General features: G+C 48.0%; 1 protein-coding gene across 6 annotated transcripts in view; it reads right to left on the minus strand.

Moving 5' to 3' along the window:
* Positions 1-1038: 1038 nt before the first annotated feature.
* Positions 1039-19042, minus strand: part of KLHL3 (kelch like family member 3) — a 119636-nt gene continuing 101632 nt past the window's right edge. For 2 of the 6 annotated variants that reach the window (XM_027604676.1, XM_027604679.1), the window contains 4 exons: positions 16165-16293; positions 12060-12200; positions 9912-10055; positions 8210-8335 (listed from right to left, as the gene is read on the minus strand). In XM_027604676.1, the coding sequence (XP_027460477.1) occupies positions 8256-8335; positions 9912-10055; positions 12060-12200; positions 16165-16293 (494 nt within the window). In that variant the 3' untranslated portion in view covers positions 8210-8255. Of the gene's footprint in view, positions 5694-8209; positions 8336-9801; positions 10056-12059; positions 12201-16164; positions 16294-19042 lie in introns of those variants that run through there. The other 4 variants (XM_027604675.1, XM_035727545.1, XM_027604677.2 and 1 more) reach the window with 3 other exon arrangements.

Below are 19042 nucleotides of genomic sequence, written 5' to 3' on the forward strand. Positions count from 1 at the left end.
GAGGAGGAGCGGGGAAAGGGGCAATGCAAAGCAGCCGTTGGAAACATCCAGCCTCCAAAAAGCAATGCCACCTCCCTCAGGGGTTGTCACTGGGATTAAAGGTCAAGTTCTAAAGTACTTAGCAGGGTGTCTGGTACAAAATAAGTACCTGACCAGATGTGGCTACTGCTACCATCATCACAGCAACAAATAGGATTATTTACCATTGACAGACGATGGGGACATGGTTGGTCCAAATGGCTGGGAAAGTTGGGTTTCAGTATTTTTCTCGAGCCATGTTTGTACTTCCCAGGGACTCCTAGGTGCTTTTTGGCACCCCCTCCTCCCCTCATGACCTCCTCGAGGATGCAGCAACGGATGCCTAAGGACACGACTCCAGAGTACAACCAATATTCCGGCTCCATTCCTTTGCAGCTCTGCTACCTTACGCAAGTTATTTGACCTCTGTGCATTTCATATTTTCGTCTGTAAAAGATAATACTAACTCAGCAGCCCATGAGGAGCATTAAATGCATTGACAGAAGTAAAGCACTTGAAAAGTGCCTGGCACATGGTACATACTCAGTAAATGTTACCTAGTATTATTTCATATATGTTGATATTTTAGAATCAGGCATTTAAAAGTTGTACACATTTAATAAAATATAACTAATATTTGTATATGTAATAATAAAAACATTGCATCTATAAAACCAATCGGTCTTATAAAAAAAACTTCTAAAAGTTGATGTTTATTTACAGCCAGATGTCTGTTTCCTCTTCTCCGTGCCTGAGACCAGCACACCCACCTGACGATGATCACTGGATAGATGCCCAAACCACCAAACACCTACTAGAGGGACTGGCCTCTCTGGGCCTCCCTGAACGTCTTGGTGGGTGTGAAACTGTGCTGAGGCCAGGGAACAGAGACCCTGGGACACAGACCCTGTCCAGTGGATCTTAAAGAAAAAAAATTTTTAATCTGAAGATAACATGGGAATAAGACATAGTGGAGAGCCTGGACTATGGAAATAAAATCCTGAGAAAGGTTTTCACAGTTCAGCTTTTATTAAAATTAACAAAGTATGGGAAACTAGAACTTGATTCCTGTTGAAATAATCCACTTGAGGAACAGTTTCTTCAGCTATCACTGTAACTGATGGAGCCTATGACAAGTGTTCTTTTACAAGATGGATGGGCTCTAACATCCAAGCAGAGAATAGGAGATCAAGGACCTTACCGATGCAGTGTGTTCACAGGGTATCAGTGATCAAGTCAGGTTGCCTGTGGACAACCACATGGATAGACACAAAGACATACACATTCAGCATCTTAAGTCTTCTTTCAACGTGTTTTATACATCATATACAAATTAGACAAAAAGTCCAACCGGGTCCTTTACTGCCACTGAAAAATGGGGGGAAATAATTTTCAATCTCATAGCCAAAGGCAAGAACACAGTACTAGGGCAATTTGTTTCTCCAAATGCCACAGTCACATGCATTCCTGCCTTGGCTGATGTCATACCCACGAGTCACTCAGCCCCATGACAAAGGCTGTGCAGGGGCTATGAGGTGGTGATTATCCACTATAGAAGCCTCTTCCATTCCCAAATGTCGAAAGTGCTGCTGGCTCACCTGCTCGGTCACACTGCACACACAGCAGAGCCAAACATGAGGGGCTTAGCACTCTAAATAGTGCAAACACTTAAAAAAAAAAAAATCCAACCTCCTTGCTTCTCCAGGCAAACAAAGCCTTAAAAACTCCAGCTAACTGGAATATGAGTTTGCTAAACCTCCCAACCTGATCCAACAAGGTGCAAATGGGGAGCATGGAGGCGATTCAAATGGCACCTGTCCCAATAATAATAAAAATAAAAGACTGTTTTAATGAGGCTAATGGCAGACTGTTTTAATGAGGCTAATGGCAGATAAATACATAAAATAGAGCCTGGAGTGTAGACACAGCTCAAGAAACAATAAGTTTTAGGGGTAGTGTGAGCATCTGTAAAGCACATGCTTAACACATTCTTAATGATCATGAGGACTGACCCCTGTTTTAAAGCTCATAGAGAAGATGCTTCCAAAAGGGACATCATCCAGCAGCAAAGGCCTTTAGCTGCTGGAAGCTTCCGAAGAACAAGGGGCAGAAAAGAATTGAGGACTGGTTTGCCGGACCCAGGAAACTCCTGGGAGTATGCACTGTAGGGCAGGCCTTTCTCTGGAGCTTCTCCACGCCACAGCGTGCCAGGCTCAGCACCAGGCAGTGAGAGCCACCAGCAGATGGGCCGAGCAGCCTCCCCCCTGCCAAGAGCGGACTCCAAAAAAAAGTGGCCAGGCAATATAGTTGGGTGATTGCTGAGTCAGGCTAAACGTTAGTCCTGAAGCAATTCCAGAAATACCAGGGATCGTGTTTTCCAGCAATCTCCTTTGAATATGGTATAAGAAAGAGGACTCAAAGTCAAAAGGACTCATCTATCTGGAACTACTGAAAAATCAGTTTTTGGAGGGTGACATGCGAAGGGAAAAGAGCTACAGGCATGAACTAGGAGAGTGAATGACTTACGGAACAGAACATTTCATTATCATGGATAATAAAAATCAATTCAAATATCCTAAAAAATTATCTTATAAAAATATCTACATTAAAAGTTTAGCCTGAACGCTATAGCTTCAGCTTTATAAAAAGGCAATCTTTGAAAGGCTCTGGCTCAGGAATATACAAACATTACACAACAGATACCAAAGTAACACAGCTCAAAAAGCATGTCAGGGGATACTGCAACTGGTTTGTTGTGAAACAGAATTAAGTATTCTTATTGCATAGCAGAAAATGAGGTCAGTTTCATTTGCATAATACTGCAACTTTTTAGGAGAGATGCCATTAGGAGAAGGAACTTTGCAATTCAGAGTCTGACTTCTGTGTTGTCCAAATCAGTATCCAAGCGGCATCTAAGCGGCTTCTAACCTTGGGCCGCAATTCCATTTCATCACTGTGATCAGCTTTCAGATACACCACCTGCAAAGCTGCATTCACAAGCAGCTACGGGCACCCAAATGGGGGGGCAGGGGGTTTGCCTACCAACGTGACCAGCGGAGACTTGAAATCAAGTCAGCTGTGTTCACTGTGGAGAGAGAATCGTACCTAGTGATAGAGAGACAGCAGGTTTTAAATGGCCTCTGTGGGCAGCTAGAGACCGAATGGCTTTTTGGTGGTGATGTACCAGTGTTGAAGTCCCCATGAGAAAGGACGGGTGAGAAGGAGATGAACCTGGCCTCAGCAGTACTACTGGGTGGGGGGAGGCGGGGGGGGGGCGGTTCTTCCAAGGAAGGGAGACATGAGGTGGAACCAAGAGCAGAAAACGTGGCTGGCGAGCTCTCAGGGAAGGGGCCTGCTCTGGGCAGATGAAAAACAAGAACCTCCCCCACATATGCATCAAAGTCCAGCTCCTAGGTGTTGGGAAAGAGGGTGGGAAGTTCACCTTTAGTCTGAAATCAGGAGCTGTGTGAACAGCACACATGGGATCTCACCCCCCAGCCTCATCCCCATCAGAAACCAAAATAAAGTCCCAAACTCTCCTCAGGCCAGGAGGAAGAACATTTGCAACAGAAAGCTTATCCCATCAGCCTCCAAGCCAAGGCAGAGCTTTGAGACCATGGCCATCTCCAGGGCCAGGTGAGAACACAGCACCCAAATGAAGGCATGCCTTGAATCCTTTGGAGACTTCGCCTCCAGACCCAACAAAGCTGGATATATCAGCCTCTTCCCAAAGCCACTAAGAATTCCGGATGCCTTGGTGCTGCCCTCCAAATGTCTTTTTTTTTTTTTTTTTGCCCTCCAAATGTCTTACTGAGATAACATCTGCTCAATATCCTCAACATCAGAAGATGTTTCTTCTTCAAGAGAGTTGAGTGTTTAGTGCACAAAAAAATATACAGTAAATACACAAAGCGGCCAACTAGCTAGGGAGGCTACTGGCTTTCTAGCTGCAGGGGTGAGCTGGGGGGGATGCCAGTCTCCTGCAGTATCTGCTTGGAAGGAGCCCAGTTAGATCAGAAGTCCAACATCAGGTTTCATAAAGCCCCCTGACTCCTGTAAGTGGACCCCAAAATCAGGGAGCATTAAAGCCCAGTCCCCATGATGTGAGCGTACTCTTCAGACACAAGACCTTCCCTCCTTATGCCACAAATTCCAGCATAAGTGACTTGCAAGTTGAGGAATGGTTTCACGTTTCTTTTTTCTTTTTTTTTTTAATGAAAATGATTCCATGTGCCCTCAAATACCCACCCCCCCTCCAAATGCTTAAAGTTCTGTCGTTAAATTTTAACTGTGAATTTGCAAAGCTCTCACCAAGCTCTTTTAAAATGCAAGTATCCCTGAGAGAGATCACACATCCAGGGCATTTACCACCATCTCCTCCCTCTCAGGAAAAACAAGGAGGAAAGGAATATTCTGAGGGTTGGAGAGGGTACAAGCCCTGGAACAGGGGGAGAGCACAAGGAAAGGAAGACGAAGCCCTCAGACAGACTTGACCATCGCCATCTAGTGCTGAGGGCCAGCCCCAGCTGGTGCACTCCTTTGAAGTCATCCACGTCCATCTAGATCACATATGACCCCCAAGGCAGGGGCCAAACTATCTCTGGGTTTGGAGGTATGGTGACCTTTTATTTATCCTCCAAACCAGAACACTTCTAAGAGTAAAATGGGATGCTGTGAAGAATTAAGCCTGGATAGTAAGTATAGATGGGGAGTGTCCCATCCCAGGAAAACCCAGACGTAGGATCCTCTCTAGACCATTGTAGGCAGCAACTGCCTTACCACTTTGGTTTGTTGTTGTTTTGTTATTGTTTTTCATGCACGTATATGTATTTTTTTCTCCAGTGTGATACTCGGGGCTTCTCCAAAGAGCTAGTTTTCCCAACTGAAGAGACACAAAATCTCCCAAACCTGGAATCCACAACCTCAAAGACCAGTGGCCCAAGGACTAGGTGGTTCTCATCTGCTTCCTGGAGGAGAGCCCAAGGAAGAGCACCCAGTGGAGGGCCTGGGGACACCATCTGTTCCCAGTTCTAGCACACAGAAGACACAGTGCAGATTTAAGAATGCCCAGCTCTTCTGCAGACCGTGCCAGGGGTCAGAGCCAGTCTGTGGGCATGGTCAAAGCAAGGCCAGTCACCAGTCATTTCTGGACATTCCTGGCCTGTCCAAACAGAGCTCCAGAAGACAGCAGCTTTAGTAATCTCAGGGTTCCAATGGGGCACACATCCAGAAGAGAGGTTTCTGTGATTTGATTTTTAGCACAGAAGGATCAGTAGTAAAGAAATCCAGTAGATTGTCACACATCCCCCAACTTACTGAAACACCATGTTCTACACACACACACACACACACACACACACACACACACACACAGGTTCTCAGGTGTTCCCGTAGAAACACACAAAAAAGCCCCCATGTGCTGCCTGGAGCTCTCAGGAACCCACTGCTCAGGGGGGAGGCCTGAACACCTCAGGGGGGCAGGGGGCGGTCACCAGTCTCCACGTCGGACGCCACTTGGCCACGTCGGAGGAGGGCACTTCTTGCTCCTCTGCGGACTCTGGCAGCGAGTGGCAGTCAGGGTGCCACTGTTCTGAGCCACAGGCAGCACCCCTCCCCTCCTCCACCTCCTGGCCGTGGGCGTGGGGGTCACAAGGGCTTGTGAATCACAGCAACACCTAAGACGAAAGGGAGAGAAAGTCAGCTTCTTCAAAGGTATCCAGAGTGCGACGGGGTTCATGAGTCCAAGCCATCCTAAAGCCCCAGTCAAGGGAAAGGGGCCCGTCTGTATCCAAGCATCGCAGGGCCTGAGAACTCGGGCTGCCCGTGGCGGGCTCTTAACCACTGTGACGCCGAAGTCCCGGCAGGACACTTGAACCCGCACGCACAGTCCTTCAGCACCACAGCTAGTGGGCTCCCCTCGCATCATCACATGGATACAGTTCCTATCATAAGGACTCCTTTTCCAAGCCCAGAACTCAGCCTCACGACACTCGGCACCAGCACCGGATGCCTGGGGGCAGCTCCATGGCTCTACCTCTCCATCACTGTAAGAGAAGTGACAGTGATTCATGCCTACTTTTATAAGACACTGAAATGAACCGCAAAGAACCGTGAACTGACTTCATGCAAGTCAGAAAAACTGCCCACCAGTCCTAGCTCTGCCACCAGTCGAGTTGTAGTGCGGCCTCAGGCAAGTCTACTGACCTCTTGAGGCTCAGCTCCCATACAGTTTGATATCACCCGATGGAAAAGACCCCTCCCGTGCTAAATGCTGTACTGGGAAAAACGGTCCAGACATGTCTGTCTGCGTTATGATTTCAGCCAAAGCGAACCAAACTCCACGGCTAACTGTGTGAATCCACAGATGACCCAGAGTGTCTCTGGAAGGTGGCAAACACTGTGGGTGGATTCAGCCAACCTCCCCTTTCCTTGCTGTCCGTGACGGCAGAGACCAGCATGTTATCGACTCAGCTTCCCAGACTGCCCAGACTCCCACCTTGCAGCTGGTGTGCCGCATGCCCCGGGCCTGGCCCAGACCGTTGTAAATGCACGTCTGCCCGGGCTGCAGCTTTGGCTCTGTCTGCTGCCCGGCCTGGAAGAAGGCTCGCACATGGCCCACGGCGGTGGCAGCTAGTGGCAAAGCCGGCAAAACCGGAAAGGGAAGGCAGACCTGTTTTTCAACGACAGCCTGAGCCCTAGGCCAGCCCTGGGCTTCTGGACTTCCTTCTGCCTGAGACAGGTGTGCTCCCTCCTTACTTAAGCAAGTACCTATCTGCTCCTCTGAACAAAATCCTAATTTACAGGTAAGATCTACTGGTACGGTGTAACTGACTGGAGCCTTACTTTAACTTATTCCCACGACTATAAAATCTTCTGGCTGCAGATGAGATTGAGAGAACACTGCTAAAAGAAATGCCAGGATACCCCAGGGGTGAGATTCTGCTAAGACACCCACTGCATGTGAGTTCTGGATAAAGGTGCAGAGAGAAAAGCTCAGAGGCAGGCAGCTCCACACCCCCCAGACCCAGATGTGCTGCCTGACCTTGACAACACCTTGCCTGAACCTCAGGACTCTTTCGTAGGGTAGCACTTTTTTTTTAAAGCAGGGTCCTGTATTGCTTTTTTAAATAAGCAATTTTACATATTTTATATAAGCAATTTTATTATAAATATATATTATAATATAAATATTATAAATATATATAAATATTTATATATATATAATTGCTTATATAAAAACAATATATAAAAATGCCTCCTCTTTTGGGGGCGCCTGGGTTGCTCAGTTGGGTGAGCATCTGCCTTCAGCTCAAGTCATGGTCTCAGAGTCCTGGGATCAGGCCTTGAGTTGGGCTCCCTGCTCAGAGGGGAGCCTGCTTCTCCCTCTCTCTCTGTTTGCTACTCCCCCTGCTTGTGCATGCTTTCTCTCTCTCTCAAATATATAAAATCTAAAAAATAAAAAAAATAAAATATTCTTAGGGCACCTGGGTGGCTCAGTCAGTTAAGCAGCCGATTCTTGATTTCAGCTCAGGTCATGATCTCAGGGTCCTGGGATCAAGCCCCACGTATACTCAGCAGGGAGTCTGCTTGAGATTCTCTCTCTCCCCCTGCCTCTGCCCCTCCCCCTGCCCCTCCCCCCCACATACTCTGTCTCTCTCTCTCTCTCAAAATAAATAAATAAAATCTTTCTTAAAAAAAAGAGTAAAATATTCTCATTTTGGGAAATTTGGGAAACACAGAGGAACACAAGGAAAAAACATTTTCACTCCCTTCATACAAAGAGAATCACCATTATCTTGTTGGACTATTTCCCGGCTTCTAAAAATAATCGTGATCATCTACCGCGGAGCTGCTACATGCCAGGAGACACTGTGCTAAGCACCCTCCACACAGTACTGCACAACAGCAGTAAGAGACTTGCTATGATTTTATTCTCATTTTACAAATGAGAAAATGAGAAGTTCAGTCAGACGGATCCCCTTGCCCAGAGTCCCAGGCCAAGTGACAGAGCTGGAACTCAAACCGAGATCTGACACCAACATCCCCTTCTTTGAGCAGTCGCTACTCAAATGTCCGTGATGCAGGACCATGTGACTGAGCTCGCATGGTACATACCCTGTGCATCCTCCCTTTTAAACCCACAGCCTGCCACGAACATGTTCTCATGGCATTAAAAACACTTCCACTGTACCAATAGTCCACAGTTTATTTCCCTGATGTCAGACATTAAGAAGTTCTCAGTTCTTTGCTATCACAAATAATACTCCAAATGAGTAACTATCCATCTGTCTCTGCATGCAGGCAATTTCTTTAGATTCTAAAAAAAAACAAAAAAAAAACCGATTCAGTCAGTCAATGGAGTTGAAGACAAACTGCACGTTTGCTTGTCTCTTTCCCACCCACTTCTAGAGTGGACAGACAATGAAGAGGTAGACATGAAATATTCAGCACATACATGAAATTCTAACCACTTACACCTAAATCTTGCCCTCTCATTAAGGTCCACTAGGAGCCAAGAGAGGACCCCTCACTGGCCTCGCTGCCTCATACTCGAAAATGCCCTGCTCTTCCCACGACAGTATTGAAAAGAAAGTATTGTTTTAATAATTCATCTTGAGAAAAGAATCACTCAAAGACCAACATGCCTCTAAAATCTTTTATATTTAGTTGAGAAAAATCCTAAACAAGGGAAAACAGTAAAATCAGTTCATTGCAACTGAGGGCCTGCGTTGACAACATGGGATATAAGCCCCTTCAAGCCTGGCTGGCACAACCTTCCTTTGCACTGGATCCAAACAAGACAGAATGATTGACCTTCTACTGCAAAAAGGGAATCAGAATACCACTGGAGTTGTGACGTGCACTAAAGGAGATCGTGGTTGGCAAATACTTAGGGTCATGCCTGGCACATTTTTATGTGCTCAGTAAGTAAGTGTTAGTTCTAACTATTCCAGTTTCTGGAAGACGAGGTACAGGTTGCTGAGCTACATCATGAGTGTAAGAGTCTGCTTATCTCCCCACAGACCCCTGTTGTCAGCAGTACCAACTTCAGTCGGACCTCCCAAACCTCACCGAACCCATCACACACACTCCCCAGCAGCAGCATCGCTCCTTACGCCTGCCTCCACCTCTTGCCTGGAGTGCTTTCTCCCCATCAGCTGGGGTAGTACAAAGGGCATGGGCTCAGGAGTCAGACCTGAGTCTGAATTCTGACTTTGCCATTTCTTAGCCATGTGGTCTTGGGCAGGTGACTTTGACTCTCTAAACCTCAGTTTCATCACCTGTAAAATGAAGGACACAGTCCCACTCACCCAGAGGGTTCTTGAAAGGATGACAGCTAATGGGTACATTGGACCTAACACACCGCCCTCCGGCACAGGGAGGGAGCCCCTGGCAAAGGGCAGCTCCCACTTAAGAGTTGATCAAGCCTCATTTCCTCCAGGAAGTTCTCACCTGTCATGCCTTAAAATACGGAGAGCATAACACATTCTATTGAGAAGTTATGTGTGTATTGCCTTGTAAGTCCTACTTCACGTAGACAGATCTTATCTTTCCCATTAAATTTCTGGAAAGCAAGAACTGTACCTTATTCTACGTAGAAGCCCAGAAATGGCAATGAAATTCTAAAACCTCTTAGGACAAATCAGAGCAGTTGGAAGTGGCTCCCGGGAACACAAGTGTTAAAAAGAGTTCTGGGCCTGCATTCAGGTTCGCTGGGGAAACCCGTGCTCATTAGGGGTATCTGTCGTGGGTGCAGAATGACAGAGTGGTGACATGTGACAATTATCCACCATCCCTGGAGGAGGCACTTAGCCCCAAGTTAAGCAAACTTACCTCCACCTGTTTAGAGGTGGGGTGGGGGTCAAGGTGCAGTCGGGCTGCAGCGCACTGACCTGCGTAGCTCCGCCCCGTGCTCATGTTGGTTGGTAGCAGCGTCCATTTGTCGGTGACAGGATTGTAGTACTCCACCGAAGCCAAGTTGCAGGATCCATCATCCCCTCCAACCACATACAGAAGCCCATTCACCGCACAGACTCCTGGGAAGCGGAGGCCACAGGAGACATTATAGCAGGCGCCCCAAAGGGGGCGGGAAGGACCGGAAACAAACGTGGATGGCCCTGGAGGCTCTCCTCCTCCCCTTCAAGGCAGCCCAATGAACCAGCTCATAGGTCTGACTTTGCTCAACGGGAGAGCATGCCGACAACAACCCATGGGGCCCAAGGATCCCCCCTTTCTAAGAAGGTCCCTTCTCTGACCAGGGAGCTCTCACTGCTACATGCTCCCATGGACATTCCTGGCCCCTGACCCTATAAATACTTAGAGCATTATCGGTACAGGCCCCTGTCTACTGAAGCCTGCAGACCTCCCATGCGCAGACTGAGCTATGATCGGGGAATCTCACACATGCTACTCCTGCTTGTAAGTTTGCCCTGATAAAGGCTGTTACATCCATACTGTGTGGCTAATGGTTGTGTCTGTGATGCCTCCATGTGACTTAGATTCTAAACCCAGATGCAGTTTACAAGGCATTCCTCCCACTGATCTCACAGAGAGCTGGTTTGAGGGCAAAGTCTCATACTGCAGGAAGCCAGGGGTAGGAAAATGCTATTTTGCAAGGCCATAGTCTAATACATTATGTCTTCTTTTAAAATTGCATGAAGGGGTTGATGATGTTCAAGAAGCAGTAATTCTAAGTACTGATGAAGATAATCTCAAATACTGGTGAGAGAATAAAAGGTACCACTTTCCTGGATGGTACTGAAGCAAATATGCTCCCTCGGGCTCAAAAATTTCACTCCTGGACTTATATTCTAAAGAAATAATTTGAGATGTGTGCACTGATTAGCCCTAGGACCATTTATAATAACAAAACCAGTATTACTGATCGAAAAAATGGAAATAATGTCCCAATAGTAGATGAGATATTTAAATTGTGATATAGCCATTTAAAATATCACATAAATCTATTTCGTGTTATAAAAAGACAGTCATGAAAGACTGTAAAGTGGATTAGAAAAGCAGGTTATAAAACAGCATTAAGTAGGATTCCACTTTTGCTATAAAAAATAGAAATATCTCTTTGTGAATGTGTACATATACACACATTTACATCTAAACTTAATTCTTGGATTCTTGATACACTAGCTGTCTTGGGGGTTCTGTAATCCCTTGCTCAGGGGGCTTAAGGCCAAATGCTAAGTTATATCACAGCAGGCTCAGGCAGTGGGCAAATTAATAAACTCCCCTCTGTTTACACTTTCAACACATGAGCTACAGATGAGTTTAGCAAACAGGTAATTTGAGTATAAAGGAAATACATCTGCCTGAAAGTCACCTGTTTGTCTTTCCAGCCTGGGAAGCTAAGCTAAGCCAACACATTCCTAGAACAAAGAGGCATAAAACAAGATATACCAACAGAGGACACAATTCATAGGGCAAAGTTGTTAAAGCAAAGAGTTTAATAGGGATGTCAGGCTCCCAGAATAAATATCTAAACACTCTAAGATAAATCATTCCCACAGGAAGGAAAAGAGGGAGGGGACAGAGAGACAGGAGGTACAAAGCGAGGAATATGGGAAGCGCTCCCACTGGAGAGTGAATTAGGGCCCTGGTGACCCCCACAAGGAATAAGATGGGTTTCAGGTGGGAAGCAAGAGGTTCTCAGAGCCAGGTACTGGCAAAGAAAACACAGAACCAAGTGTCACTGACTGGCCAGGTCCACACAGCCCTGTGCTTAGCTACCCAACAGAGCTATGGGCCGGGAGCTTGGGGGGCAATCAGAGGGCTTTTTGGGTCTGTGTCCACACATGTACCGTGAAAGTCACCAGCCCCCTGCATCTAAGCAGGGGAACTCGTGGCTACCATTCGTGCTCCCCAGCTCTCCCCTCTGCCAGCCCAGCACCTACCTGGCAAACGGATACTCCCGTTGGGGGTACAAGCTCAGGCCCAGATTCTGGGAGTCTCTCCCCTCCCCCTTTCTCTTACAGCTGGTGTTTGCACCCACACCCCCCAAGGGCAGAAGGACAGAGCGGTCGCATTACCTGCATTTCGCCGGCACATATTCATGTCTGCCACCTGCTTCCAGGTGTTTGTTCCGGGATCGTAAACTTCAACGCTCTTCCTCACCAGGGGCCCGTCGTGCCCACCCGTGGCATACAGCTGGCCACTGAGCACCCCGACCCCTGAAAAGCAGAGCACAGCGTCACAGCCTCAGGCCGGCAGCCGCGACCAGAAGCCAGGAGGCCTGGCTTCCGGTCCTGGGCAGCTGTCAGCAGCGGGGCGGCCTGGGGAGTGCTGGTTTGTTCCCCCGGGGCCCTCAGGGCCCTCAGCTGTAAAACACATAGAATGATGCCCTGCCTGCCTCCTAAGCCTGTCAACCTGAGAATCCCCTACAGATAAAGCAAAAATCACCCTGTGGCTATTTAAAGAAACATAACTGTATGTATACACGTAACATATATGTGTGTATGTATGTGGGTATAAAATGGGGGAGAGAGCGTTCATATGCAAAGAAAGAAGAAAAAAAAAAAAGACTGAAAGATACCCTCCAAAACTTCAGGAGCAGTTATTTCCAGAGGGTCAAAGTCGGCCTCCCTTTGGGCTGTCTGTGTGGCCGAGTTTTTCTACCATGTCGTACTACTCGTATTCCGTAGCCTTCTATCATACTGGTTGCGTAGAAAGAGTGCAAAGTGGGAACGAGCCGCACAGCCGACCACACAGACCGCCCTGCCCGGGAGGCAGAACCCATTCTTTCAGCCCCGTGCTCTCCTCTCAGCTTGCTGGGGAGGCAGGGTTTCCATCACTCCCGATGTTGAGAGGCCTGAGCCAACTCCTAGAATGGTATCGCCGACAGGATTTAGAATAACCTTTTAAAATCCTCTCGTGCAAGTCACAGGAATCAAAGCCAGCGGGAAGGAGGGTAGCACGGGACCCCCGAAAGAGCAACTGACCTGGTGGCCAGGACACGTGGGGTCCGGACCTGTGTCTCTAACTTGCCCTTTGTAGGCCTCAGTTCTCCCCTCCGCAAAGCGAGGGAGCTGGACTGCACGGGTAGCTCCAAGGGACCACGGACTACTCCACCCCACCACAGGCTGCATCTCAATCAGGTGGGGAGATTTTGAAGAGAGACTCCAGGGCCTCACTCCCAGAGACGCTGGCTGGGAATCAGAACAAGGACCTCAAGTGATTTGGGGATGTGCAGCCAGGCGTCAGACCCGACCGCTTGGTTTCTAGGAGATAAGCTTCCCATGGACAAGGACCCGGTCTGTCTTATCTCACCTGTTTTCCTGGGCCGGACGGTACTGGGTTTATTGTTTGAATGACGCAGTATGTAAAATGCCATCTAGCAATTATGCTGGAGTGCTAGTGGTTCCTCACAGTTGCCCGAAACTAACAGCAGATGGTGGTGTTGTATCAACAACGGCTAGCTAACAGACCTGGGCTTAACGACAATTCCGTCTGTTCCAAAGCAGCCTTGTGGCCCCTCTTGCGCGCTCAGCAGGATCTAGCTCAGCCTGGGTCCCAGAGATGGACTCTTTACCCCCCCAACCATCTGCTAGCAAGGTTCACGCCCTACTGAAGAAGCAAGCAGCGTTCCAGGCCCTCGGGGTCCCCCTTGCCCTTCTGTAGCCTCTTCCACAAACGTTCACACAGACATCTCCGGGACCCCGAGCCACGGGGGCTCCTAGCACTTCAAAGGGCCAGAGGTAGCCAGAGGCCAGAGTCTTTGAGTCTTCAGCCACCAGAGAACACCCACCATCACAAGTTTGTGGGTTCTCCACTCCAGAGGTGTGGCTTTCCCAAATCTCAGGGACGTGAAGCACGAAACAAAATCTGACCTGGGAGCCTGACGCCAGGGCTCTGACAGTAAGGTGAGTAAAGAGTCCACCTCTGGGAGAGAGAGCATCCCCTAAATTGAGTTCACCCAGGGACACAGGCAGGAGAGATGCCATCGTCGAAGGCCACTAGCCCAGGTAAAGGTAAGAGCAGCTCGGGTGAACCCCACACAGCAACAACCCCTGGGAAGCCTGGCCGAGACAGAGCGATTGGCTTCCAGAGGCTGATCTAGGGCAGCTGGGGCAGGTCTCCTAGTAGCTCCACATGGGGCTGCCCCTCCCCACTTTCTGCTGGAGACATCCCTAGAAGCAGCCCCCATCTTGGGGCTGCCCCACTCCTCCCGAACTGTCGCTACATCCTTGAGCTTTGAACTTGCTCTCACAGCTCAAGTCACAGAGGATTCCTAGGAAGTACAAAGACAACTCTACCAAGACCCCATAAACCACAGTTACTGAAAGAGCTCTGTGAAGGGAGAGGAGCCACGAGATGTGTGAACTGCACTGGCCCCGAAGGAACACCTACTACCACCCACTCATTTCACATCTGAGGAATCAGAAGCCAGAACGGGGGAAGGGACAGGCCCACAGTCACAAGGCAGGTTCAAGCAGACCCAGCACTGAAGCATAGGTGTCCTGACTTCCAGGCATCTGCTCCATGTTCTATTCAGGAAGGGCCAACTGGTCAGAATCAGCAGAAACAAGCCCACTAAAAATAGCATTCCAAACACAAATGCTTCTTAAATGGGACCATACACCTTTCTTTTTCTTTTCTAACTAGTGAGCACACAAAGGTTTTTGAATAATATTAAAACAGCATAATTTTTAAGGAATGCTGAAGAAGTAGTCGTGTGTTTGGTACTATAAAGTGAGATCACAATTCAATCTTCAAAAATACAAAGAAGAAAAAAATACATACATAAAAGAAAGACCTTGAAGGCATTATACTAAGTAAAATAAGTCAGAGAAAATATCAGATGATCTCCATGTATATGTGGAGTCTTAAAAAAAAAAAAATCAGAGCTCACAGTATAGAGAACAGACTGATGGTAGCCAAGGGCAGGGAACTAAACGGTGGGCCAAAAGGGTGAAGGTGGTCAAAAGGTACAAACTTCCAGTTATAAAATAAAAAAGTCATGGGGATGTCCTATACCACATGGCAACTACAGTTAATAATACTGCATTTCACATTTGAAAGTTGCTAAGAAAGTAGATCTTAAAAGTTCTCATCACAAGGAAAAAAAATTTTGTGGCGATGTGTGGTAACTGATGTTCATGTATGTGGTGATCACTGCATGATATATACAAATACCAAGTAATAACGTGGTATACCTGAAACTAATATAGTGTTGTATGTCAGTTACACCTCAATTTTGAAAAACACAAAAGAGAAAGGAAGAGCATTGTGGATGAAAACTCCCAAAGGCGGCTTCCCTTCGTGGAAGTCACACAACCTTCCCACGAGGCCCAGGCTGGTCAACACTCACCAACCCCCAACAGAATGAGAATGGAGAGCCAGGGCCCAGTGTCCAGTGCCCCTGTCTGTCCTCTCAGACCCTTTCTTTGGGCCTCTAAGATGATGGGGGCTGTTGTTCCACTTCCTGGAAAATCCCCAAGGAGCACACGGCCCCTATTCTTCCCACAGGATTCAGAAGTGAGCCACACTTGCGAAGGCCTTCCCTTTCCATGTGGGGAAGAGGGCACGGGGGTGGGGGGGAGGGCAGGCAGAGAGAGAGAAGTTTATCTCCAAACAGGAACACTGACAGCTTGGCTTTCAACCCCGAGACAGAGACCCCAGACAGGCAGGCTTTAATTTCATCCGCCAAGACTGGGACAGCCATGCTCACCCTACTACTGCCTAAGAATGAGGCTGTAATAATTTAGAGGTCAAAAATGCTAACTTTGGAGATGAAGCTGAGTGGGAATCCTACTCTACCAGTTATATGACCTTGGGCAAATTACTCGCCCCCTGATCAACTTACTTTCTGTTGAGTGGAATTAATGTTTTGTCTACCTCTTTCGGCGGTGGTGAGGATTAAATAAATTCAAGTACAGAAGGTGCTTATTGGGACAGCACGTGGCACATAGTGAGCCTTCACCTTCCAGGGATGCAGATGTCTCCACGGAAATGGAAGGGATGACACCGAAGAGAATATCCCCTGGGAGGGGCTTGTGTTGAGCTACGAAGGTGTCAGTGGGATCACAGACGTTAAAAGGAAAGAAGGTAAAATAAGGTAGAATGTGCTCCTGCTGGTCTCCAGGCCCACCTGAGAGCAGATCAGACACAGCCCGCGCCCTGAGGCTCCCCCCGTACCTGCACCACTGCGGCGGGTGCTCATGTCCGCCACATACGTCCACTCATTGGTTGCCGGGTTGTACTGCTCCACGGTGCTCAGGCACTGGCGGGAAGCCCCATCGTAACCCCCGACAGCATACAGCTTCCCTGGAACAGACAAAGTGGCTGAGGGTGGTGCTGGCTGAAACTCCATCTTTAACTCGCGGGGGGCACCTTCAACTCCATCAGAGGTTCAGAGTTCCTTTCCTCCAGAGGGACCACAAACCAGACTAGGCATTCTTCACATCTCTGCCTTCTACCTCCTCGTAAGCCATGAGGCTCCCTGAAGCAGTACTAAGCATCCTTCTAAATCAGGACCCTAAATACCCCATGCAAAGCTATGGCCTGGCTCCACTGGGGCTCAGCCTACTCTTGCCAGTGCTCTACATGAGACCTTCTCTAGAATAAGGCGAAAAAGACACAAAAAGCTAGAGGGCCCCAGCTACAGGCAGGCAGGTTGACTTTTTGGCTAAAGGCTCACAACAGCAGACAAAACAAATATGGGAAAATATTCTTCGGTGAGAACTCAATCCCTGTCTTCACCATCAGTCGTGTGCTGTGTCCACAATGCCAGCAAATGGGGCATGTAGATGGAGTGCTCTGTGTGCACCCTGGGCTGGGGTGCCTGGAATTCATCTGTCTGCTCCCTTGTGATCTTGGAGCCATGCACAAGATCCCTGAAACACCACTACCCATTTTTAAAATAAAAATACTGTAAGTTGCTACCCAAAAGCATCATTTCTGCCTGGAGCTGGGCATGAGGCTGGACAAGGGGCAGGAAATTGGCATGAGAGTGCTCCCAGAGCAGAGATTTAAATATGGAGGGTCTCCTCTCGCTCCCTCCCGCCATCCCTCCCCCTCTTCCTCCCCCTCTCTCTACCCTCCCCCTCCACCGAGTGTGTGTGTGTGTGTGTGTGTGTGTGTGTGTGTGTGTGTGTGTGGCAGGGGAAGTCCTACCTCACCTGTGGACCACAGACCGATGGGGAACAAGTGAGTTATAACAAAGATCTTAAACACTAGCTGTAGACCAAATGAACACCGCCCAGTGCAAATCCACTTAATAGAGTTACTAACTAAAAGAGGTTTTTTGTCACTATGTGCTTTACTAAGGGGGAGATAACAAAAGTACAACCATTATTTGGAAGTCTGCAATTCTTTTAAGTTAGAAAGAGGCTCAAAACTGTGCTGCACCATCACGACTATTGACGTATCAAATGTAAAATTATTTCTTCCTCTGTCATTGAGGCCGGTTTTGTTTTCTGCCCCAGAGTCCTCTCCAGCGGAGCTTCTAAAAGAAAGGGACACCACCTCCCCAGTTCTGCCCTCATCTAAGCTAGAAGAAAAATGCCTGATCCAGAAGCTCTTCCAGGGTCCAGGCTGCTCCTGCAACGTGTGCTGGCCAGGACACAACCACCTACCCACCCAGCTGCCCACCACTCGCCAAAGCCTAAGTCACCCGGGGAGGAGGAAGGCCTGGGGTGTAGAGGAGATGAGAATCTCCCGAGGGCAACCCCAGAGTCATTGAGACCAGGCAGCCATGGAAGGAGACAGGGAGGAGGAGAGTACCATGACAATGTGGAGAGCCGAACCTACAAGGCCACAGGCAAGCAGAGGCCCCATGAGATCCTCCTGAAACATTCTCCTAAGCGCTGTGAAGAGGGCCCTCTGCTGCCCCAGGGTGACCCACAGCCAAAGGGCTTCAAAGTCAGGATGCACAAGATCAACACATCGCCAGGCTGCCCTCTGTGTCAACAGGCGCTCTACAAGACAGCATTCTTTCCACACACAGAACGTGCTCCCAGGAGCCCTTGTCAAGGGGAGTATTTCAAAGCACTACCATGGAGGCAACTTCTCGAACCCCCATCAACCATCTCAACCTTGCGTCAGCTGAAAAAATACCCACTCAAGGTTTCTCCTTGAGTCTATTAACAGGGACTTGCTATTTTTAACCCCTACTCTATTGTTTGATATTCCTGGCTGAGGAACAAGGGGGGAAATGGGAAGGTGGCTAGACAAAGCACTTACATTTGGCAGACAAATCAATTTCTGTTCCACCAGGAGGATGAGATCGCAAAAAAAAAAAACAATTTATCTTGATAGGAGGATAAAATCCTTGCACTCCCCAAGATGACTTATTTAGTATGTTAGAATGATATGTACTTTTAAATGGAAATTTATGTAATACTGGTACAAACCAAGAACAGGGAGAGAAAAGAATATTTCTGTTAATGTCTAATCGCTGCACATTACACTCTCCCCAAAGCAAGTACGTGTGTTCTTGGGGGCGCACATGAGAGAAAGGGAATGTCTGCATACAAGTCTAAATGCACAGATATTCCAGCTAAATTCCCTCTTTCAGGACAGGCTAATGAATCAGTGTTGTCCTACAAAGGATAACATTTTTGTCTAACTCATACTCTATGCTTTAATACACTGAATTCACACATATTTATAAAACTCTCTATTAGCATTTGCTAATGGTCTGAAAGAGTGTAGCATAATGGAAAAAGCCCTGAGTTGGGAGTCAGAAGACCCGGGGTTAAGGACTGGCTGTGCTATTGACTAATGGGCACATCACGTGCCCCTCTGGCACTCCACGTCCCCATCTGCAGAATGGAGAAAATCTAAGCCCTGCCTATCTCCTTCAAAAGGTTTAGGGAACAAAATCTGTACATAAAGGAGCCCTTTATAAACTACAGAGCCCTGTCTAACTGGGCCCCAGACCTCATCCCTCCCACCTGCCTCACCCACACACTCTTCCTGAGCAGAGCAGGACTCTACCACCCACCTGTCCTGCAGTGACAGTAATCAGACCTGGGAAGAAATGCCCACCTCACTCAAGGCTCTGTTCATGTGT

The sequence above is a fragment of the Zalophus californianus genome, chromosome 5 (assembly GCF_009762305.2).
Source record: "Zalophus californianus isolate mZalCal1 chromosome 5, mZalCal1.pri.v2, whole genome shotgun sequence".
In the NCBI taxonomy this organism is placed as follows: Eukaryota; Metazoa; Chordata; class Mammalia; order Carnivora; family Otariidae; genus Zalophus; species Zalophus californianus.